Genomic DNA, 20,165 nt, shown 5'->3' with positions numbered 1-20,165 from the left:
TAATTCCATTAACAAGTGCTTTTCTGTCCAGGGTTGGGAGGTTACTGACAGCATTGAGTATTGTTCCGTTTTTCACTTCTAGCTGCTAAAAAAGCAGCACTCTGGGCCTTCGGAATCTAAATGGTTTTAGTGCTGGGGGGGGGGGTCGAGCCTTTTTTGGGGGTTTTCTGCAAGGATTGTTTTACAACAAGTAATCTTAGTCTAATACAGAACACCTGCAGCGAGTGCTAAGAAGCTACAGTGAGCATAGTGCTATTGTTATGCAGTACTTCTTCTCTGGAAGTGTTGGCCAGGAGAATGGAGGCAATGTACCATTGCAGCAAGCCATCTAACCACATCCTGTTTGTTCATATCTGTTCATGTTTCCAGACAGATCTGCTGAGGAGCGCTGATCTTTACCAGCACGTTACCTGGAATATTTCCAGGCATTGCTTTACAACCCACGGGACACTCTCATTTCTTAACCACGATAAATAAATACATAAAATTAAATAAATACATGCAGTACAGTATATGGTTGACAGACTATGTGGAGCATCATACTGGCTTAGGGGGTGAAAAGACATTTTGCAGAACCTCCCATCTTGATAATTTTAGAGCTTGACGAACATTGATTTTTCGTAAGGAGACAAGCAAAAGTTCACCTTGATTATTTTGGCTTACCATCTGCAGTGTAGCGTGTGCTGGCTTGTCAGTTAAAGGGGTAATAAACCTCTGAGTTTAAAAGATATATGTGATATATATTTAACTAACCGTTGGAGATGACTATTGGCACTACAAAACAAGAATGCAGTAGTGGAATGGTGTTGTGCGGTAAATGGGAGCTGTGGCCGTTCTATCTTTTAGCTGGTTAAGGGACCACCTTTCCATCTCATGATGTAAATTCAATGCTCTTTTCTGTAAACAGTTCAGCAACATTCAAAGGTCTCAAGCATTCCCTATCCCTAAATGAATGTTGCAATTAAGACTGGGATATTTTTTACACTTCTGGGGTCTGCAGGACAGCAGCTTTAGACTTAGACATGCCTCAGTCATTTTTTTTTTTTTTTTTTTTTTCTTCATAAACCAAACATTGAGTGGGTCCCTGGGACTTCATTTGTTACTGTTTCAGGCTACTTTCACAAACCCTGGTTTAGCTTTGATCTTTAACTAGCCGTTAGTTTTTGCTTGAGATCCTGAATGTCCTTAATTAAGTGGCTCCTATTTATACTTCCAAATGAAAAGCTAGACGTTCTTTCCCAGGGCGACAGAAATTACAACTCACAAGTGGTTTAAAAAAAGAAGTACTTGATTAGATGTTTTTTAAATTAGTCTGTTTTTAACAACTGCATTAAAAACATATTTTTCAGTTTGTTGATCTACAGTTGAGTGTGTGAAAAGAGGCCTAGTGATTTTGGGAGAAGAGAATGATCTATCTTTTAAAGTGATGCAGCTATCTTGCTGCCTACAAAAAAGAGGACTTCATTATAACAAGATGCAATCAAGACATTTTGGGACAGGATCATCAATTGTTTGAAGTGAAGCCAGAGCCATGGGCTGCATTGTCTGAAGCTCTGTGCATGTTGCATGATGCTGAACTTAACTTTTACGCCCTTTTGACATCTGGTTGGTTTCCATGTGAATTGAACCAAGTTCATTTGCACATGACCTTTAGCAGAGGAGGAGTTCCTGGTTTGCTTTCTTTTCACATATGAGCAAATGAACTTCAAACAAACCAAATACTTACTTATTTTCTGAATACAACAAATTGAATACTTAAATTCTCAATACGAACGGAATGCTTCAGTTCTCAATACTACGAACGGAATGCTTCAATTCGCCCCAAACGTGGAAACAACCATGTGAAAGGACCCTTTTGAAGGAATGCCCTGATCAGTTTAGACTATTTTCAGATCTGTATGTAAAAATCACATTCTGTTGTCTACTAATCAATCTACATCGTGTCATGAAATTGTTTTGGGTGTTTTAAAACTCACAAACCCATGTGAATCATCATTGATATGAGTGCCCCCTGGCAGTACGGTAACTGTCTAGCTCAACACATAGAGAGTGAGCAGACTTTTATAGCATGTGATTTTTCTTGTGTCATGCAGTGCTGCTAATAATACTGAAGTTAAAAAAGTTGGAGCTTTTATTTTATATTCCCTCAACCAATTCTGGGGCAGTATATTGCGTGCAATTGAACATCATTGACTTTTAATTGATTCTAGAAGATTACAGCAGACTGAGTGCTAAGCAGCTTGCATACCTGTTCTGTGACTTGCTCCTTGGTAGAATGCATTCTCAGGAGACTAGCTCCTTGTTGGAAGCGAATGCGAACTGTTGTGGCTATAGCCCTCCTCACAGGCAGCAGTATGATCTCTATCAATCAAATTCCAGTGGGGGGGTGGGGGGGTGGGAGAGGAAGCGTGGGATTAGATTGGGTTAGTTATTGGGATTTTTCAGCAGCATGTTTCCTTTTCCTCCACCTGGGTCAAAGGGAGCCGAGACAGCCTGCTACCCATTTCTTATACCAACCCACACAAACAAGAGCACTAGCGTGGGAGTTGACATCTGGAATTGTAGACCCTGTGTGCTGGTATATGTAATAGTTTTCAACAGATGGAAGCTGCAGCTTTTTCTGAAGTCAGTGAGCTTTTTTTTTTTTTTTTTTTTTTTTTTTCAAATCTGGTTTTAATTTAGAAAGTAATGCCTTTTCTCAGTGTTCTAACCCAGATGAGGTGAATGGGACCAATGTTTTATGTCATGTGGGTGTTGTAGGTGATCCTCCCATTTTTTAAAAAATCTTGTGGTATATTTTGGCTATGATTTCAGTGTTTCTAGGCTGTAGACACCTTGACTATTTTGAATTTCCTATATTTATTATTTTAATATTAAGATCTGAAGTAATTGCAGCACACATAAACAGATGCTTTGAGTAACAATGAATTCACTGTAGACGATGAAGTGTATTCTGCACTTCTATTCACTAATTATTGGGTAATTTAATTGGTTGATCGCTTGAACTTGGTAAGAACTGTCTTGATTTTAGTTTGCAAATCCCTACCCTAATCCTGGTCTGTTTTTGGACTGGAGGTTTTTCAAAAAAAAAAAAAAAAAAAAAAAAAAAAAAAAAACCCGCTATCCATATCTTAAAATGGAAGCCAGTTTTTAAAATGTATAATTGGATGTGCCTTTTCCCATCTGATTTCTATTTTATTTAAGTTTGAAAAAGGGATGGAGGTTAGCTTCTTTCCTATTCGCAATGCATCAGAACATTGTATTGCTGGCCATTGTGAATCTAAATGTCATTTAGGCTTATAGCGTGTAAACCTATAGAATTACTGCAAATATTTATTTGTACAACAAAACCTAGGGGGGATTAGTAATGTTGTTGTTGTTGTTGTGTCTTTTTTTTTTTGTACTCTCTTCACTATCGTCGTAATAAGTTGTGGTCTAGAAATTTTTACTGGGGCAGTAATGGACCTTGATGCACTTAACAGGCACTCTTCAGTCTCCTCAACTGACAACCTAATCCATCAGTGCTGTCCATAGGAAGGGCTAAAACAGTGGAGGTGTCAGCAACTGTCATTCAGATTCATAGCAGGTCAGCTGCAGCACTAGTTTTCATTGAAATTGAATGAGAACACTTTAGGGCTTGGGCACTGAAGGTAGATCATTAGATTGTAATGCTAGTCTTTTATTGACCTTTTATGCATAATTATCTCCCTGCTTTCCGTGATGTAAGGACAGGAGACTGCACGCCTGTTTAACACAGAAGGCTAGTTAGTAAGCAAGAAGGCCAGCAGGGTTGCTTGAATTATATGGATGTTAAATGTACTAATTTGCTGTGCTTGAACAGGGATAACGCTGCTTCAGTGCATACAAAATAATTTGCAAGTGGTTTCACTATGAACGTCAAAGAGAAAGGGTGGTCTCTCCTCTTCTTTTTTTCCATTTCTGCCTGGGGAATTGTGTTGAAGCTCACATTGCCACTACTTAAAACAGGGCTTCTCAAACTCTGTCCCCCCTGTGGCTGCTGGTTTTCATTCCAACTGAGCTCTCAGTCAATTAACTAGACCCTTAATTGAACTAATGATTTGCTTAATTACTTTTTTTCAACTATTGAACAGTTGCATATTTCAAGTTAGCTATAACATTTGATAAGTAACTTGAACTCCAAAGGTTTAAGAGCTGAAAACAAATAAAATGTCTAAGCAAATTATTAGTTCAATTAAGGGTATAGTTAAGTAACCGAGAGCTCGGTTGAAATTAAAACCAGCAGCCACAGGGGGTCCCCAGGACCAATTTTGAGAACCCCTGGCTTAAAATCTCCTGCTCAGGATTCAGTGCGGGCAATCCAGCACCTTTCATATGCACCAACAGTTTATCATAAATAAACTGTTTAAATCTTCCAAGTTACAAAGAACAGGCCAATTTTATTAATTCTACCGTGGTCTCTCTGTTATTGAACTGTGATTGCAGAGCATACGCTTAATGTTACTGGTGCCCACCCCCTCCTGTGTTTCCATATTGGCAGCAGACCTGCTTAATTGCACCCCCCAGTCTGCCTTGCTTTGCATCTCTTCATTTTGTAAAGCTAACCTAGTAGATTACTGCTGACTCCTAAATTATTCTCATCCCAGGCTGTAAGCAATCTTAGTTGAGTAAGTGTACAATATTGGCTGGTATCCCGGTTGCTCAGTATAACTTATGTGATAAATAAATTATCAGGGCCTCTAAGTACTAGCAGTGACGGCTTGGATCAGTATCGGAATGTAAGCTTGCGGGGCAGTGAGTTAAACATACTGCTATTGTGTATAAACACTTTTGAGGGCCTTCATGAGGTCTTGGGCCTAGAGCTTTTGGTTATCAGCAGAAGGGATAATCGTTCAAGCATTCAAGTGGGGACTAATTTGCCAATTGAAGCTCTTTTTTTAAAGCAGCAACACAGTTGGAGGTGTGAGATTGTACTGAGACAATGCGTTGGGAGGCATAAAGCTTTCAACTCCTTTTCCGTATTGCCACACATGTCCAACTGTATTGTGATTTAGTCGAGTTAGACCCAGAGCCATGAAGAAAACTAGAATGTTTAACTTAACTTGTAGAACCCCTTGGGAATTTGAATTTGTTCATACCTACCTGACAGCATTAAGGTGTAGTGCAGCTTTGAGGTTATTAAAAATAAATAAACCTAAACAACCTTGCCATTGCCAACAATCTACTGTATATAAACCAAAGGGTTATCCAAGAAGTTATACTTCCTGCAACTGACCCAAATGCGCCATTTGACTGTGCCATGTGCTGCCTGTAAGCCTGTTGTTTTGCTTGCTTTACCCCAATAGAATCAAGCAGGTGGTTAAACAAATCATGCCTTGATGAAAGGAAGTCAAATGTTACATTAGGAAGTTTTCAAGGAAAGCTATAATTGATTTATATCGAAAAGGACCTTTTGATAATGGCCTTACTTCAGCAGAAGTGTCTTTCATGGGACTTTTGTATTTACATAATAAACACCTGTGTTGTGCTGACTACTCAAACACTGTGCTGTCCTTTTAAGATATTATGTTGTAGATAGAGATTAATTAAAATGTTAATAAACCCTCTGATCGACTCAAAGATTCAAGGTTAACGTTGATGCCACAGTTTGTGTCAAATTTAAATGACCTCCATGTCAACCAGTATGCCAGTTAAATGTTTGGCTTTTTAAAAATGTCTTTGCTACTATTCAGTCAGGTATTTTATTTTAAGAAAACTAAACTTTATTTTATGTTAGTCTAGGCTCCTTAACCCTTTGCGGTCCTATGTCGGACTAGGTTCGACATTACAATTTTCCCTTTTCAGTCCGATGTCGGACCCTGTCCGACATCATCAAAAACACATAAAGCACAGGTCTCTGGTAGTTTTTTTTTCTGGTAAAAGCTGAGAAAACCTTTCAATGGCAGAGTGAGACCGATAGGAGCCAAATAAAGCCGAAAAAAAAGGGCGTATCTGATAGATGCATCCAGCGCGTAAAGAATGTCTTGGACATCTTTACAGAGCTTTTGGAGATGTTCTGGTAATAAAATAATGACTTGGATCACATTATTGAGGAGTTTGTGATAAAATTAGTGATCAGGAGAGGATTTATTAGCATGCACGTCTATAAAGAGGTATGTGAAGAATATAGCGAACAAGGGGTGGGGCTTGGCTGGAGATGCAGTACTGAGTGTCCTTTTGTGATTCAATGGCTGCTTTACTCTTTCCAAAAAAAAAATATATATATATATATATATATATATATATATATTTATATATATATATATATATATATATATATATATATATATATATATTTGACAAGCTCTGCATAAATGGGCAACACATGTGACCTGACGCGTTTGACAAGTCTTTAAAAAGTCTTAAAGAGCTTCTTAAACTGACACAAACCCGTTCAACTGATTGTATGAAAAGAATGTGTTATGCTGCTGCCATTGCATAAAAGCACATTTGTAAACGGGATCAACCGGCTTATGCTAACCAAATACTTTTAAAATAAATCAGCCATCTCACTGTCTGTTCTATAAAATATACATGAAGACAAATGGATTCACCCACTCTACAAGCTAAGCACTGATCTTGGCAGGGTCAAACTGTTTTCAGGAAAGTGCTGTCCCGAAGAAAAATCATGCTTCCACCCTGTGGTTGGACCAGGGCCAGACCGTAAGCAGAAACAAAGCAGTTTAAAATGGCCAGTGATCGCTGCTGTGATTTTCTAGGCATGAATCTTTCAGCACATTGTGGGCCTGGTGAGTTCCAGCCCATGGAGCACAGAAACTGCATAGTCACACTGAACCACAGTCCAGCCCTCTGGGAATCAATGGCTAATGCACAACACCCAGAAGCTTACAGCTTGTGGCCTGTGTTATTGATGGGGTCTCTGTTCTGTGTTTGAAATGCTGTAATAGCTAAGTGCAGAGTTATGACACATAATGTAGAGCCATCAGAAGCTGACATTTAAATGCTGTCAAAGGCCCTCTAGCTTGACAATTTCATTAATTTTATGATCACGCCTGTGGGTGATAACACAGATATATTCAATACACGCTATATATTCAGCAATTTTATTTACCACCCTAAACAAAATATATATGCAGCAAATCAACAGGGGAGACACGATTTGGTCCACAGTTCTGTTATCGTCTGGATCCTAACAACACCCTCCCTCAAATCCAGCCAGTCAAACTCCCAACCCTGTTTCAGTTCTTTCCGCACCAGCCAATCCACTCCCTGCCTGCTTGAATGATGCCCCGCCTCCAATGAGAAGTTTAGAGTCCGACTCAATACTACACAGTAAGACCCCAATAAATAAATGTTAGCAATAATAATACTTTTACTAATAACATTTTCTCTACGTGTGTGTCGTTTTTCTATTCCAATTATGTTAGAGACTGTTTTCCTCAGCGGAATGTTACCTGATGAAATAGCAAAAGTTAGCCTATGGCTCGGAACGCATAATTCCAGTCGCGGTCATGGAGCATTTCTTTGTTTGTATCCAAAGAAACTGTTGGCATCCAATGCAAACTTTGTTTATATACAGTATATAAATGTGTACAGTACTCACTGTATAGTATCTCTGATGCAGACTTTTTTTTTTTTTTTTTTTTTTTTAATCTATCACAGCGGCGCATTGCAGTTCTTAAATCTTGTGCCATTTTATTCCTAGTAACTCCTGTTTCAGCATTGAAACAATCTCTGTTTAAATATAAACCCATTGTTTGAAAGATCCTCAGTAGGCATATTAGTGCACTACAGATTTGCATTATTGTCGGGTAATTTACAAGTGCATTGTGGGATTGCAGTAAAACAAACAAAACAAACAAAATCTAGAGGTTGCTTTCATTTGCTCAAATAAATTAAGACTAAAACTGAAAAGTAGAACACAGAAGTTAAATTGCACACAACTGTACTAGTACTTGCATAATGCGTTGGAGCATTTCGTTGTTTACTTCCAAAGAATGTCAGCACCTGTCCCATGCAAACTTTGTTTTTATCTCGATGCAGACTTGTTTTTTCTATCTGTCACAGCAGCACTCTTGCCAATTCTGAATTTGTTTGCTGTTTTATTCCTATTAATGCCCTTTCCAACAATGGAGAGATCTCCTCTTTTTAAAAAATTAATCGGAGCAGCCCTATATATATATATATATATATATATATATATATATATATATATATATATATATATATATATATATATATATATAATATATACACCCCATTTTAAAATGTTCACCTTTTGTTGCCTTATAGCCTGGAATTAAAATCAATTAAAACATATATTTTTTCATTTATCTACACATCCTTCCATACAACTTCCAAGTGATAAAAAATATTCTAGAAATTTATAGAAAATTGATTAAAAATAAAAACTTAAATAGCTTGGTTGGATAAGTGTCCACCCTCCTTGTAATAGCAATTCTAAATTAGCTCGGGTGTAACCAGTCGCCTTCAAAATCACACACCAAGTAGCGTGGCCTCCACCCGTGTTAAATTGTAGTGATTCACATGATGTCAGGATAAATTTACATGTTCCTGTAGACTCCCTCTGCAAGACTCAACCATGAGCACCAAGGCACTTTCAAAAGAATTCTGGGACAAAGTTGTTGAAAGGCACAGATCAGGGGATGGGTATAAAAAAAATATCAAAGGCGTTGAATATCCCTTGGAGCACGGTCAAGATGATTATTAAGAAGTGGAAGGTGTATGGCACCACCAAGACCCTGCCTAGATCAGACCATCCCTCCAAACTGGATGACCGAGCAAGGAGGAGACTGATCAAAGAGGCTACCAAGAGGCCAATGGCAACTTTGCAAGAGCTACAGGCTTTTATGGCCAAGACTGGTCAAAGTGTGTATGTGACAGCAATATCCAAAGCACTCCACAAATCTGGCCTGTATGGTAGGGTGGCAAGAAGGAAGCCATTACTCAAGAAAGCCAACCTTGAATCCCGTTTTGAAGTATGCAAATAAACACTCAGGAGATTCGTAGCCATGTGGCAAAAAGTTTTGTGGTCGGACAAAAATAAAATTGAACTTTTTGGCCTAAATGCAAAGCGTTATGTTTGGCGCAAACCCAACTGCAAAGTACAGAGAAATCCTTAAGGAAAACTTGCTGCCCTCTGCAAGTAAGCTGAAACTGGGACGGAAGTTCACCTTTCAGCATGACAACGACCCAAAGCACAGCCAATCGGCTAAAGAACAAAAAGTAAATGTTCTTGAGTGGCCCAGTCAGAGCCCCGACCTAAATCCAATCGGAAATTTGTGGCATGACTTGAAGATTGCTGTCCAACGTTCCCCAAGGAACAGAGCTTGAACAGTTTTGTAAAGAAGAATGGTCAAATTTTGCCAAATCTAGGTGTGCATGGTAGAGACCTATCCCAACAGACTCATAGCTGTAATAAATATTAACTCAGGGGGGTGGAGACTTATCCAATTATCTTTGTTTTGTATTTTTAATATATAAAATTTCTCAATAAAAACTTTGGTTTTTATTGAAGTGTGGAGTATGGTGTATATAAGTGGAAAAAAATCGTCATTTAAATGCATGAAACTCTGAGGCGCTGACACAACAAAATGTGAAAAAGTTCAAGGGGATGTAGACTTTCTGTAGGCACTGTATAAGGTACATATTCATATGTGTAAGATGTATACAAATACTACAGCCATATACTTGAAGAAGAAGACTGGAGTTGCATTGCCTTGTAGCCATTACGTGTAGTAGGTCTGTTTGTGATGTGGTCACGTCACAAACCCTAGTTGGAAAATATTTTTTTTTATTCTGTTGAATCTGTATTTTTGCTTATTCTATGTTTTTATCTGTGATTGGCTGCTGGTTATTAAGTCACCACACCTTATTAATTTTTTTAACATAGTCCTTGGGGACTACAAGGCTGTTACATGAAGTCCCAGAAAAGGGAAATAAAGAATTTTGATACATCCCTGACATTTCCTGTTTAAATCTGTTTACAAGTTGGTTGGATATATTTCCCTACTTCACAACTGGTGTTGATTTTGTATAAGAAACCCTTACACTTTGATTATTACAGGGATTGCAGTAACTACTAGTAAAGGGTGTTGGCATCACAAGTACAAATGCAGTAAAAAAAAAAAGAAAGAAAAGCATACAAGGTGGTAATGCAGCCGACTGGCTGAGAATTGCTGCATTGTATTCAAAATGAAACTGTCAGTGATTAACTTGTTGTGGCACTTACTTATGATGCCGCATATTAAAAACCTCTCGGTTCCCAGCAAAACCTTGCCAATAAGTGAAAAGCCCCAGTTTTCCAGTGTATTTATATTGAACAACGATTATATATGTATATATATATATATGCACTGTAGTTGTACAAATATGGCACTGAAATGTGTTTTTAAATGTTAGTGTTAAAAAATTAACATGGGAAACACGTACTACCCAAACATAGAACTGTTTACATCACGTGTGTGTAAAAGAACAAATGGGAGTAGGGTTATACAACTAGTACTACACAACGATGTCCTTACAATGAGTAAAGAAAACATACAACATATGTATTGTACTTATCAATTCTAAAGAACGCAATTTTAAAATAAGGAATTGTCGAACGTTGTCGGCTTTTTATGATGTACCACCTCCCGCTGTAAATCCATCAGAATTGTGCTCACAGCTTCATAGCATATTCTGGCATGCCATGCGGAAAGTGTCCAGCACGTTACTCTCTTGGAGGGAAGGCTGTTTGGGTTCCTCGTCTGATTCAGTGTCCTATGGCTCTTCAAACTGTGGGTGCTTAGCAGCTTGGATGGCTTCAAGAAGTGAGTGCATCAGTGAACTCGCATGCTGTCATAACTCAGCAGTTGAAAAGTCAGTGTGTTGTAAAAGCTGCATGAGGCATGTGCATAAATCATGCAAGTGCACTCTGTAGCACTGGCAACTAGTAATAAAGTTGTCAATAAGCTGCATAAAGTTGCTAATATCAGAATTCTATTAACATTAAAGTCTATGGGACGGGATTTGTTCGTGGGAAAATGTTGTTATTAACCAAAAGTTGTCTTTATCAGGGTTGCTAATAACTGGCATCTACTGTATAAGTAATGTATGGTTAACCTATACATAGGTGAACATTACTATCACTACATTATGGAGTTGGGGGTCCTGTATAAACATGGTAGAGGGTACAAAAAAAACTTGCAAAGCACTGCTTACTGTGTGTCACAATTTCCTAGTCAGGGATGTAGTTGAATAAAAAAAAAAATACAAGACTGAAAAATGTACTTCTATTTTGAAAGTGCTAATTCTCTCTGTAATGCTCTAAGCCCTTTTATATCTTGAAACATGAACTATTTTTGCCAAAACTAACTCCAGTAGACACACACCCTGTCAAGGGCTGTCTAAATCATAGGCTCTGTAATCCCATAAACATAATAACAGCACAGTGCTCATTACTCCTCATTGGTCTTTTTATATAAAAAATAAAAATAAAACACATTGCGTTGATTACACTGAAGGTTGGTGTGTGTCCTGTTTTTTGTTGTTTTTCTAAGAATAAATATTAGCCAAGAGAGTTTGGAGCCAGAACAAGAGCTGTCTTGTGTGCTGTTTTGGACCGAGTAAACCATGCAATAGTCAGCAGGCCTTTTGAATGCAGCAAGTCCACACAGGCTGCAACCTGCAGACTAGGCCGAGCTGATGCGCAGTCTGGGGCATCTCTTATTGATCTGCTGCAATAACCACTGACAGACTGCAGCAGTGGTGGTGAATGATTTATAGCTGTTTATATGACATACAGTAAGGGAACATTTTGAGGCAAAGCCCCATAGAGTAATTGCAGTTATCCTACCTTTGACTGGGTCAGTCTTCTGTGGTGTCACCAGGAGACTTGCTGTCACTTTATACAAATTACAGGTTTGTTGTAAAGTGCACTCAAACTGATGAAATGACCACCAGACATTTAATCAAAAACTTGCTTTTGCTTGTGTGGATTTCAGTTTATTTTGTTTGCATTAAAGTTTCTGAGGAAGATTTTAAACTGTAGTTTAGTTAAAATGGTGCCCCTACACTGTTCAATAAATATACAGATACTGTAATACTATGCCTTCAACACTGGTTTATGACTATATGTTACAAGAGGAATGTGAAACCAATTTATGGGGCATGTTGCAGTATGGAAAGATTAACTGTTGTCTGAAAGCAGCAATTGACAGTATAAGGTTAACAGTGTTCTTTTTTAGGATATGAAAATGATTAGGCCCATCAGAGATGGTGGGAGGCTGGGACCAAAAAATAAAATAAAAAATTGAAAAAATCTTTGAGTTGTTCTCGAGCTGACAGGAGTGTGGACAGATACCAGCTACTTGCTGATATTGGGCTATCATGAGCACACTGTCAAAAAGCAGGGCACAGTCTGCTATGAGCATGGAGGGGAGTGTGCTCATTTTGACTGAGCTTGTCGCCAGGGAGTAGGTTGAGCTGTGTTCTTCTCTCTCTCTCTCTCTCTCTCTCTCTCTCTCTCTCTCTCTCTCTCTCTCTCTCTCTCTCTCTCTCTCTCTCTCTCTCTCTCTCTCTCTCTGCCTCGTATTCTGTCATTTCCTTTGGAACTGTCAATGACTTTGAATTAATCTGGTTGGGAGATGGAAGGAGCTTTTCACAAGGCCACTTACCTAAACAAAGCAAGCAATTAACTGTCTTTTTAAGCTTTGAGCTGAAAACAGATTAACTTGCTTACATTACAAAATTAGCTATCTGATGTCCTGCTTTACTCTGTGTTTGACTTGCAATCACAGAACCCTCCTTCAACCTTCTTTGTCTAGACCTTGACACTGGCTTCTTTAAATTTGGGGTATCCTTGTTGCAGCCGTTTAGAATGCTAGGTAAGGAGTGGTGAAGTGCACCAAGGAACTTTTTGCAGGTAGGAAACCAAAGTAAGAAAAAAAAAATAATAATAATCTGCTGGCATAAAGCAAACTGGCATAAAGATTTGGTTAATAAAAATGGTTTAAATGAGGGTATATTCTCAGCCCCCTGTTTCTCTTTGGAGGGAGTTCCAGTAAAGGAGTGTGGCTGTTGAATATCCCCCCCCAAATAAAATCCCACTTTCCTCTGAAATTATATTATAGAGCTGGACTGGACACATGCATCCATCTTGATTGCGCAGTTCAATAGCATTTTACGATATTAGGAGTGCCTGGTAATTGGGTTTATATGGCTTTAAACTGCATTTACTGTATGACTTTCTTGCTGGTTGTACTGCAGCTAGACCCCACCACCACCACCACCACACACACACACTGTACACAGAGACCCTTTTATTACATCATTCATGAGGGAGGGGAGTCAGTAAAGTAAAATGGGTGTATGTTCAGATATGAGTAATACTTTGGCAGGTTGAGTTTTAAAGGAGTGGTACCTTTGCCAGAGATGTTTTGTGGAGCCACACTAATGAAAAAGTAAAATAATCAATCCTGTACTAAAAGCAGCAGAGTCGTGACAGCAGCCTGATTTAAAACAGAGAGAGGAGAGATGGCGATAAATACAGTGAGATGCCTGAACATGAGACGGCTCGTCAAAGGAGGTTATGTTTCCTATGGGCTTGAGCTGGTGATTTTGTTCGTGTTGAGTTGACGAGAACTACATCTTTGTTTCTGACGTGACATTTAGAGAGTCCACTCCAGCATTGAGGATTCTAATAAAACTATATTGCTCCCATCAGGGTTGTGTGTGTACAGTGTTAACAGACAACCTGTCATAACAGACCTATAGCCTAGATAAACAGGATAGAGCACCAGGACATTTTGTTTGTTGTTTGTTTGTTTGTTTGTTTGTTTGTTTGTTTGTTTAAGTCTGTACTGTTTAGGAAAAAACCACCTGCAAAGCAAGCATTGCTGTGTAAGGAACAGTAGGACTACTTATTGTACTTATACAGTGTTCTTCTTTGTACAGTTTGAGGCTCCAGTATAAACTAATCTTGAATAGGAGTGTGTCAATGGATGTTATTTTCTTTTAGTACTTTAGAAAGGCAGCATTTCCGTGCCTTATAGCAAAGAGAGATAGATTGTTCTCCTTGTTTTCTGTTAGATGTACGTCATCTGTGAGGTCCTGCAGGTAGCATGAGAAAAAACTGTTGCAATTTTGCCTTTCACATTGAATTTGGTTACCAATTAAAAAGTCTGCTTCTATTCTGTACTAATTTTATTGTGTGCTAAATATTCAGTGCTAATGTGTATGCGTTTTGATCAAGTATAACGCTTCCACAAAGCGGGACACCATTTTGACTTGAAAGCAAAAACATTTATTTTCAACACTGGTGGCTGCTTGATTTCATGAGAAACGGATTGCATAGCTGATTGAAAGCCATCTACTGTTTTTGATAAACTGTTCTTCTAGTTCTTGCAGCTCTGCCGTGGTCCCTCAGCAGGGAGAACTGGTTTGTTTCAGTGATCAGATTGGTGCGGAGCACAACTTTGCCAATGTGCCATCTGCCTGTGGTTAAGCAGGACTGCTGGAGGGAATTCCTTCTTTTTTGTCTGTGAAATATCCAAGATGCATGCGGGTGGGTGAGTTACTTAGTGGCTCTGGTGCCGCGGTGGCATACCCAGCACGCAGGGGAATGGTGGCTGCAGTCCAGTATCTAAACTGAGCTCCGTCTGACAGAGTGGTTTCCTGGCACACAGCACACTCGCAGTCCCTTCCATCTTTCCTTATAATTCGTCAATCTGAGCACAAAGAGAAACTGCGGTTCTTTTTAGAGAGGACCCTTGGTCCTTTTGCACAGAAGGGGATCAAAATACATTGCATGTTCAAGTGGACACAGGGTTTGAGTGCCATCCCTGTGAGTTTTTAGCTGAGAGAATCCTTTCAATTGGTAGGTGGTCTACAGAGGCATGTACATTGATGGTATTCTAGCACAGTACTGTGCGTTCATGGGTCAGCTACTACAAGCTTTTATGTATGGCTAATTCCCTTTTATATATAATTTCATGATGATTCAACTTAAACCACACCCCTGACAGGATAGTGTAATGTAAATATTCTCTCTTGCCTTTTATCCTTGAAGGTTTAATGCATTACTATTCTTGTAGATGCATTTATGTGAAGGAAGGGGACTGGGACATTTTAGGAAGACCGTTCCTTCATATGATGTAGAGTTATTTGTGTCACTAATATACTGCTTTAATGAGAGTTGGGGGGGCGGGTGTATTTATATATTGAATTTAATCATCCACTAGTTCTAAATACCATTGATGTGTGAATTATTTGTGAATCTCTTCAGTGTATTTTTGTCTTTTTAAATGCAATCCAAGGGCAGATTTAGACCCGCAGTGATTTTGATATTTAAATGGCGATAGTAATTGGAGTCCCCACCATTCAGATTGAGTTGAACTCTGGATGTATTGAACTCGCTGTAGTTGAAGGAAATGCATTTCAAAGATTTTGAGTTTCTAAAAGCAAACCGCATTACTTAAGTACTGCTTAAAAATATGTTAGAATGTGCTTTAAAACTATTAAAATCAGGGTTTTACCTTGCCAGAAAAGGACTTTCACTGAGATATATAGTTAGTGTGTCTTAGTTTTAAATGTATTTCTGTGCTTTTGCATAGTCCTTGGAAATACTTTTAAGAATGAAGAAAAATTAGATTATAGCCAGATATTGGGTAGTGCATACAGTTTACTTAACAAAACAACGTTGTAGTCAAACTACTATAACTTGAACCAGAATTTCCAGCTGAACCAATAAATGAAAAGCTACAGTAAACTAGAATTGCCATGGGCATAGATAGATACAGCAACATAACTGCAGCATGAAGTACCTAGCCAAAAAAAAAAAAAAAAAAAAAAAAAAACTATGTTGCTTGTGTCTCGCATTTTATTTTGTAAAATAATTGAATAATAACCTGAATAATTAATTTATTTATTTTATTTATTCATTTTTTCTTTCAGTGACTGTAGCCCCAGTACGTGACATTTAGTTTCGAGGTGTAGTCGCTCTAGCACTTTTTGTTCTCCAGCTGCGCTCCAGTGGAGGGTAGGGATTAACAAGGGATATACATTGTTCAGAAAAACTAAATTACAAGTCTTTTACGGATGCCCTGGGTATATCAGTGCTTAACCTTCTGCTGTCACGTGCCTTGGTCTTTATCAGTGCTGCAAATAGCCCACTTTCCCTCTGTGGGCCACAAACAGATAGTAGACATTTTGTCAATGGGATTCTGTAAATTGGAAGGTTATGTTAATATCTCTCTGTGCAGTGTCTAATTCAGTTTTATTGCAAGGCCATGGGGGTTTGTGATAGTAACCCATACAGGCACTTCTTGTCAGCTGCTGTATTTTACATTAGAGTTTAAATGCTAATATATTTATTGTCCTGCTTGCAGAATATACTACAGCCTACTATATATATATATATATATATATATATATATAATATATATATATATATATATATATATATATATATATATATATGTACACGGTTTATTCTGAATTTTACCAAAAAATTAAAGGATTTTTTTTGACTGGACGTCAGTTTTTACTGATTTTTATACCCGATTTCAATGTTTACCTGTTACTATTTTCTAGGAAGTTCACAATATTTTGATTAAAATGCTGTTTTATTTTGATTTCGACATTGTAATAAGCAGCTCTACACTGTATCCTAGGATACAGCAGATGTTTAGACGTCAGAGGATCAAATAACGTTCAACTGTGGTGCTCTGTCACTTCACAAACACATCATCACCTGATCGCCTGATAGTCTGATTATTGTGGCAGGTGCGGGGCGTAGTAACTTCTAGCTTGATCAAAAACTAAATCGAAATACTTACACAAAAATATATTTTGCGGAATGGGGAGAAAACAGAGCTCTTTATGAATATTCAAAAGAAAACAAATGTTTTGAAGTAAACAAAAAGCAAAAATAACAGAAGTGGGTCATATGAGGCAGAGGGTGCATAGCGTTGCAAATACTGCTGCATTGAGGTACATGTTTGAGCTGACAATAAAAGAACAAGCTGAAAAATAAGTGACACATTAAACTAAAACAAAGTGAACTGAGAGACAAGCAATCCATTTATGTGGCTTTTACACACGCTTTAATAAACAAAAGCACACAATGACTGTTAATAAGTTTGTCAGAGCTCTGTGCTTTGCTGGACAGCCACTGTTTATTGCAGAGAGGTATGAAGTGATGACATCATACAACAGTACTGTCTGTCCATCAGTTAAAACACTGCCTAACGTCGACAGTCTTGATCGTAAATATCTGACAGAAAATGGTGATGCTTTAGTTGGTAAACTTATGGAACGCATTGATGGAACTGTCCAGTGTGATTTTTGAAATGACTCCCGATGGCTTGCACCGCCCTCTGTCAAACCTGGCTTGTTTTGTACTGCTGTCATGTTCATACCTTCTGTAACATGTTTCTGTCAGCACTTATTCAGTAACAAAGGCTAAATATTCAAGGTATGGCACTTCTGTTAACATTAATACATATAAAAATTACAGGTACAACATTGTCAGAAATAAGGGCTGTCATAGTGTTGCAGAGTATTTAAAGATCAAGGCTGCTGAAGTGATGCTTTTGGCAGTTTATGGAAAGTCATATTGTCACAATGATTTCACTGTATAACAATGTCCTTATCTACTCTGTAATTCAATTACAGCAGAGTTTCAAAGTTCTTGAGGTCAGTCAGCATGTATTTTAAGCTCCTAAAGGGCACGTTTTATCTGACTGTAGACAGTTCAGTTAATGGGTCCGATAAGCATCCTAGGAGGCAACTTCATAAGTGTTCTTTATTTTCTATTAATCGCTCAGTATTTGGAGCTGGCTCCTTTGCAGATGATTTAATAAGAGATAGGACCCTTACACTAATTACTGACCAGCAGTGCTATTTATAAACCAAAATGGATCTACATTTTGATATGAGATTGGCCTGCCTTTTCTTCTGGGTTTTTGTTTGACTTGGTGTGTGGTGGTAAAAACAAAATGCTAGCTGGTCAACTGAAATGTTAATTTACAACAGCCTGTTTGCTTCAGAATCTGAGAAACAGTGGCCCTCCTGAGTGCACTTTTAACACAAGTCAGTTTTTTGGCCTAATGCAGTACTGTAGGTGAAGGGGTTGGATTTTATTTTGGCATCTCCTGTTGTAATAGCAATAGTTTTGCTTCTGATGGATGAAACAAAAACATAATTCTAGGTCAAAATTGTTAAGAACTTTCTGACCTGCACCGTATTTTTCTTTGTACATGCAGCCTATGAAAGCGTGCACGCAAGCATCAGTCTGCTTCCACAACTCCCTTCAGTGCTGTGTATCTGTTTGTTGAGAGAGTGCTGTTTTTTGGAGCATTCATTATGACCTCTATCCTATAGAGAATATTTTCCCAATCCCCTGTGCTGACTCCACTAATGCTGGCTCCCTCCCAATCAGTTGGCAAGCCTTCAGAAGAGTGACCAGATGGACTCTAAGACATTACTCCTCTAGCTGTTATTCAGTATGCTCAGGCCTGCATGAGAAGTGCCTTCTAATCCAAGTGGCTGTGTGGAACTAGCTAAAATACTGATATTCTGTAACTAACTTGTAGTAAACTCCAAGCTGCAGTACCAATTCTACAAATGTTTTAAGATGTCTCTTACTCTCAAGCACTGAGCAAAAAGCTAATTCTCATACATGTACTCTATAAATGTGCGTTTATGCAACAGATCAATCAATACAAGGGCTGTGGTTTCTTATTCCAAGGCTGGTTTAGCAGTTTGAGATAAGACTATGTATGTCTGTACCCATTACACAAGTTAGTATTACACAGGCATGGATCTGAAGAGATCTTTTTATGTTTACCGGCAGGACGTCTGAGTTGTCAATCTTTCAGTCTCTCTTGGGAGGTAGTTTTGCTGGTATCGGAGTAAGACTGAAGCCCCCTGGCGCTTGTCTTGATAGCAGTTACACAGCCACAGAACCACTGTCCAGATAGGCAGATGACCATGACTGTAAACTTGTCTAATTGTGAAAACATTCACCAACTCCTGCCAGAACTAGTTGAGCACAGACACTTAGGCTTTATAAATCTGCCTAATCCTTTTTAACTTGGCTCCAGAGAGGGGTGAATTTCCTTGGGTACAGTTACTGTACACCGTCAATATTTAATAATAATTTAGTCATCCTTTTAAATTAGATTACTTTTAAACCCGTATTTGACAGAAGACTTATATTAAACCAAAATTTTAAATTAGATAAAGCTGTCCCGGAACTGTCCCTAAAATGCCCAAATTCTTTCTGGCTTTGGGAATACACTAATGCTATTTGTATTATTTCTTTTTAATTATTTGGTGGGCATATCATACTAGTGCAAGTGCCCCCGGTAATTTTCAGAGGGAGTGCCAGTAAACGGCAATTATCAGGTGTTATCTGGTGCAAAGCTGTTTAAGAACTTAAGGACGATCCTGGGCAGTGACTCTGTGGTTGTGTTTACTATTCATACACTTTTTTAATAGGACTGAGGCTTCAGTAAATTGCTTCTGTGTGACACACTGTGTACACATTGCTGGAATAAGTCTTTGTGTGGAACCTACAGTAGCTGCACAGCTTCGGAAAGCAGAGGGGAGGCCATTTACAGCTGCAATAGTACTGTACGCTACTTCCTGGCATATTTGAGAGCTGGACACGGAGCACGCAAGCCCTAACTGGGGTTTTGAATGGGGAATGCTAGTACAGTAGGTGCCCGACTTGTCTGACCAAATGTGACTACAACAGTGGAATGCAGGAACACCACAATCTCTGTCTAAACAGTGGCACAACTAAGTGTGATTTTCCACTTATTAATGTGGGAAAGTGAGGCATGTTTGTGACTTGTGAAAAGAAACCCCTGCATTTATGGCAGTTATGTTAATGGAATATTTCTGGTTTGTTTCAGATGGAGCAGGTCTCAGATGAGGAGGTTGACCATGCAGCGGAGGAGGACAGTGACAAAGAGGACCAGGACCTCGATAAGATGTTTGGAGCCTGGCTGGGGGAGCTTGACAAGCTGACACAGGTCAGTTACTAATAGGATTTCCACTGTGCTATGAGGACTGCACCTGCACTGCCCTAAACCAGTGATATTCAATTACATTCTCTGACGGACGAGATAAGGTAATGTCCAAACCTTGGGGGGGCCACAGGGCGCCATGATGTCCAT

General features: G+C 38.7%; 1 protein-coding gene across 1 annotated transcript in view; it reads left to right on the top strand.

Annotated features, from left to right (window-relative positions):
* The window catches only part of LOC121322122 (ras-associated and pleckstrin homology domains-containing protein 1-like), a 105,035-nt gene that overhangs the window by 35,399 nt on the left and 49,471 nt on the right, over window positions 1-20,165 (top strand). Inside the window, 1 exon segment of the mRNA XM_041261661.1 lies at window positions 19,902-20,021. Coding sequence (XP_041117595.1) covers window positions 19,902-20,021 — 120 coding nt within the window.

Source organism: Polyodon spathula, chromosome 10, assembly GCF_017654505.1.
Source record: "Polyodon spathula isolate WHYD16114869_AA chromosome 10, ASM1765450v1, whole genome shotgun sequence".
Classification (NCBI taxonomy): domain Eukaryota; kingdom Metazoa; phylum Chordata; class Actinopteri; order Acipenseriformes; family Polyodontidae; genus Polyodon; species Polyodon spathula.
This window is presented reverse-complemented; position numbering and strand designations above follow the sequence as displayed.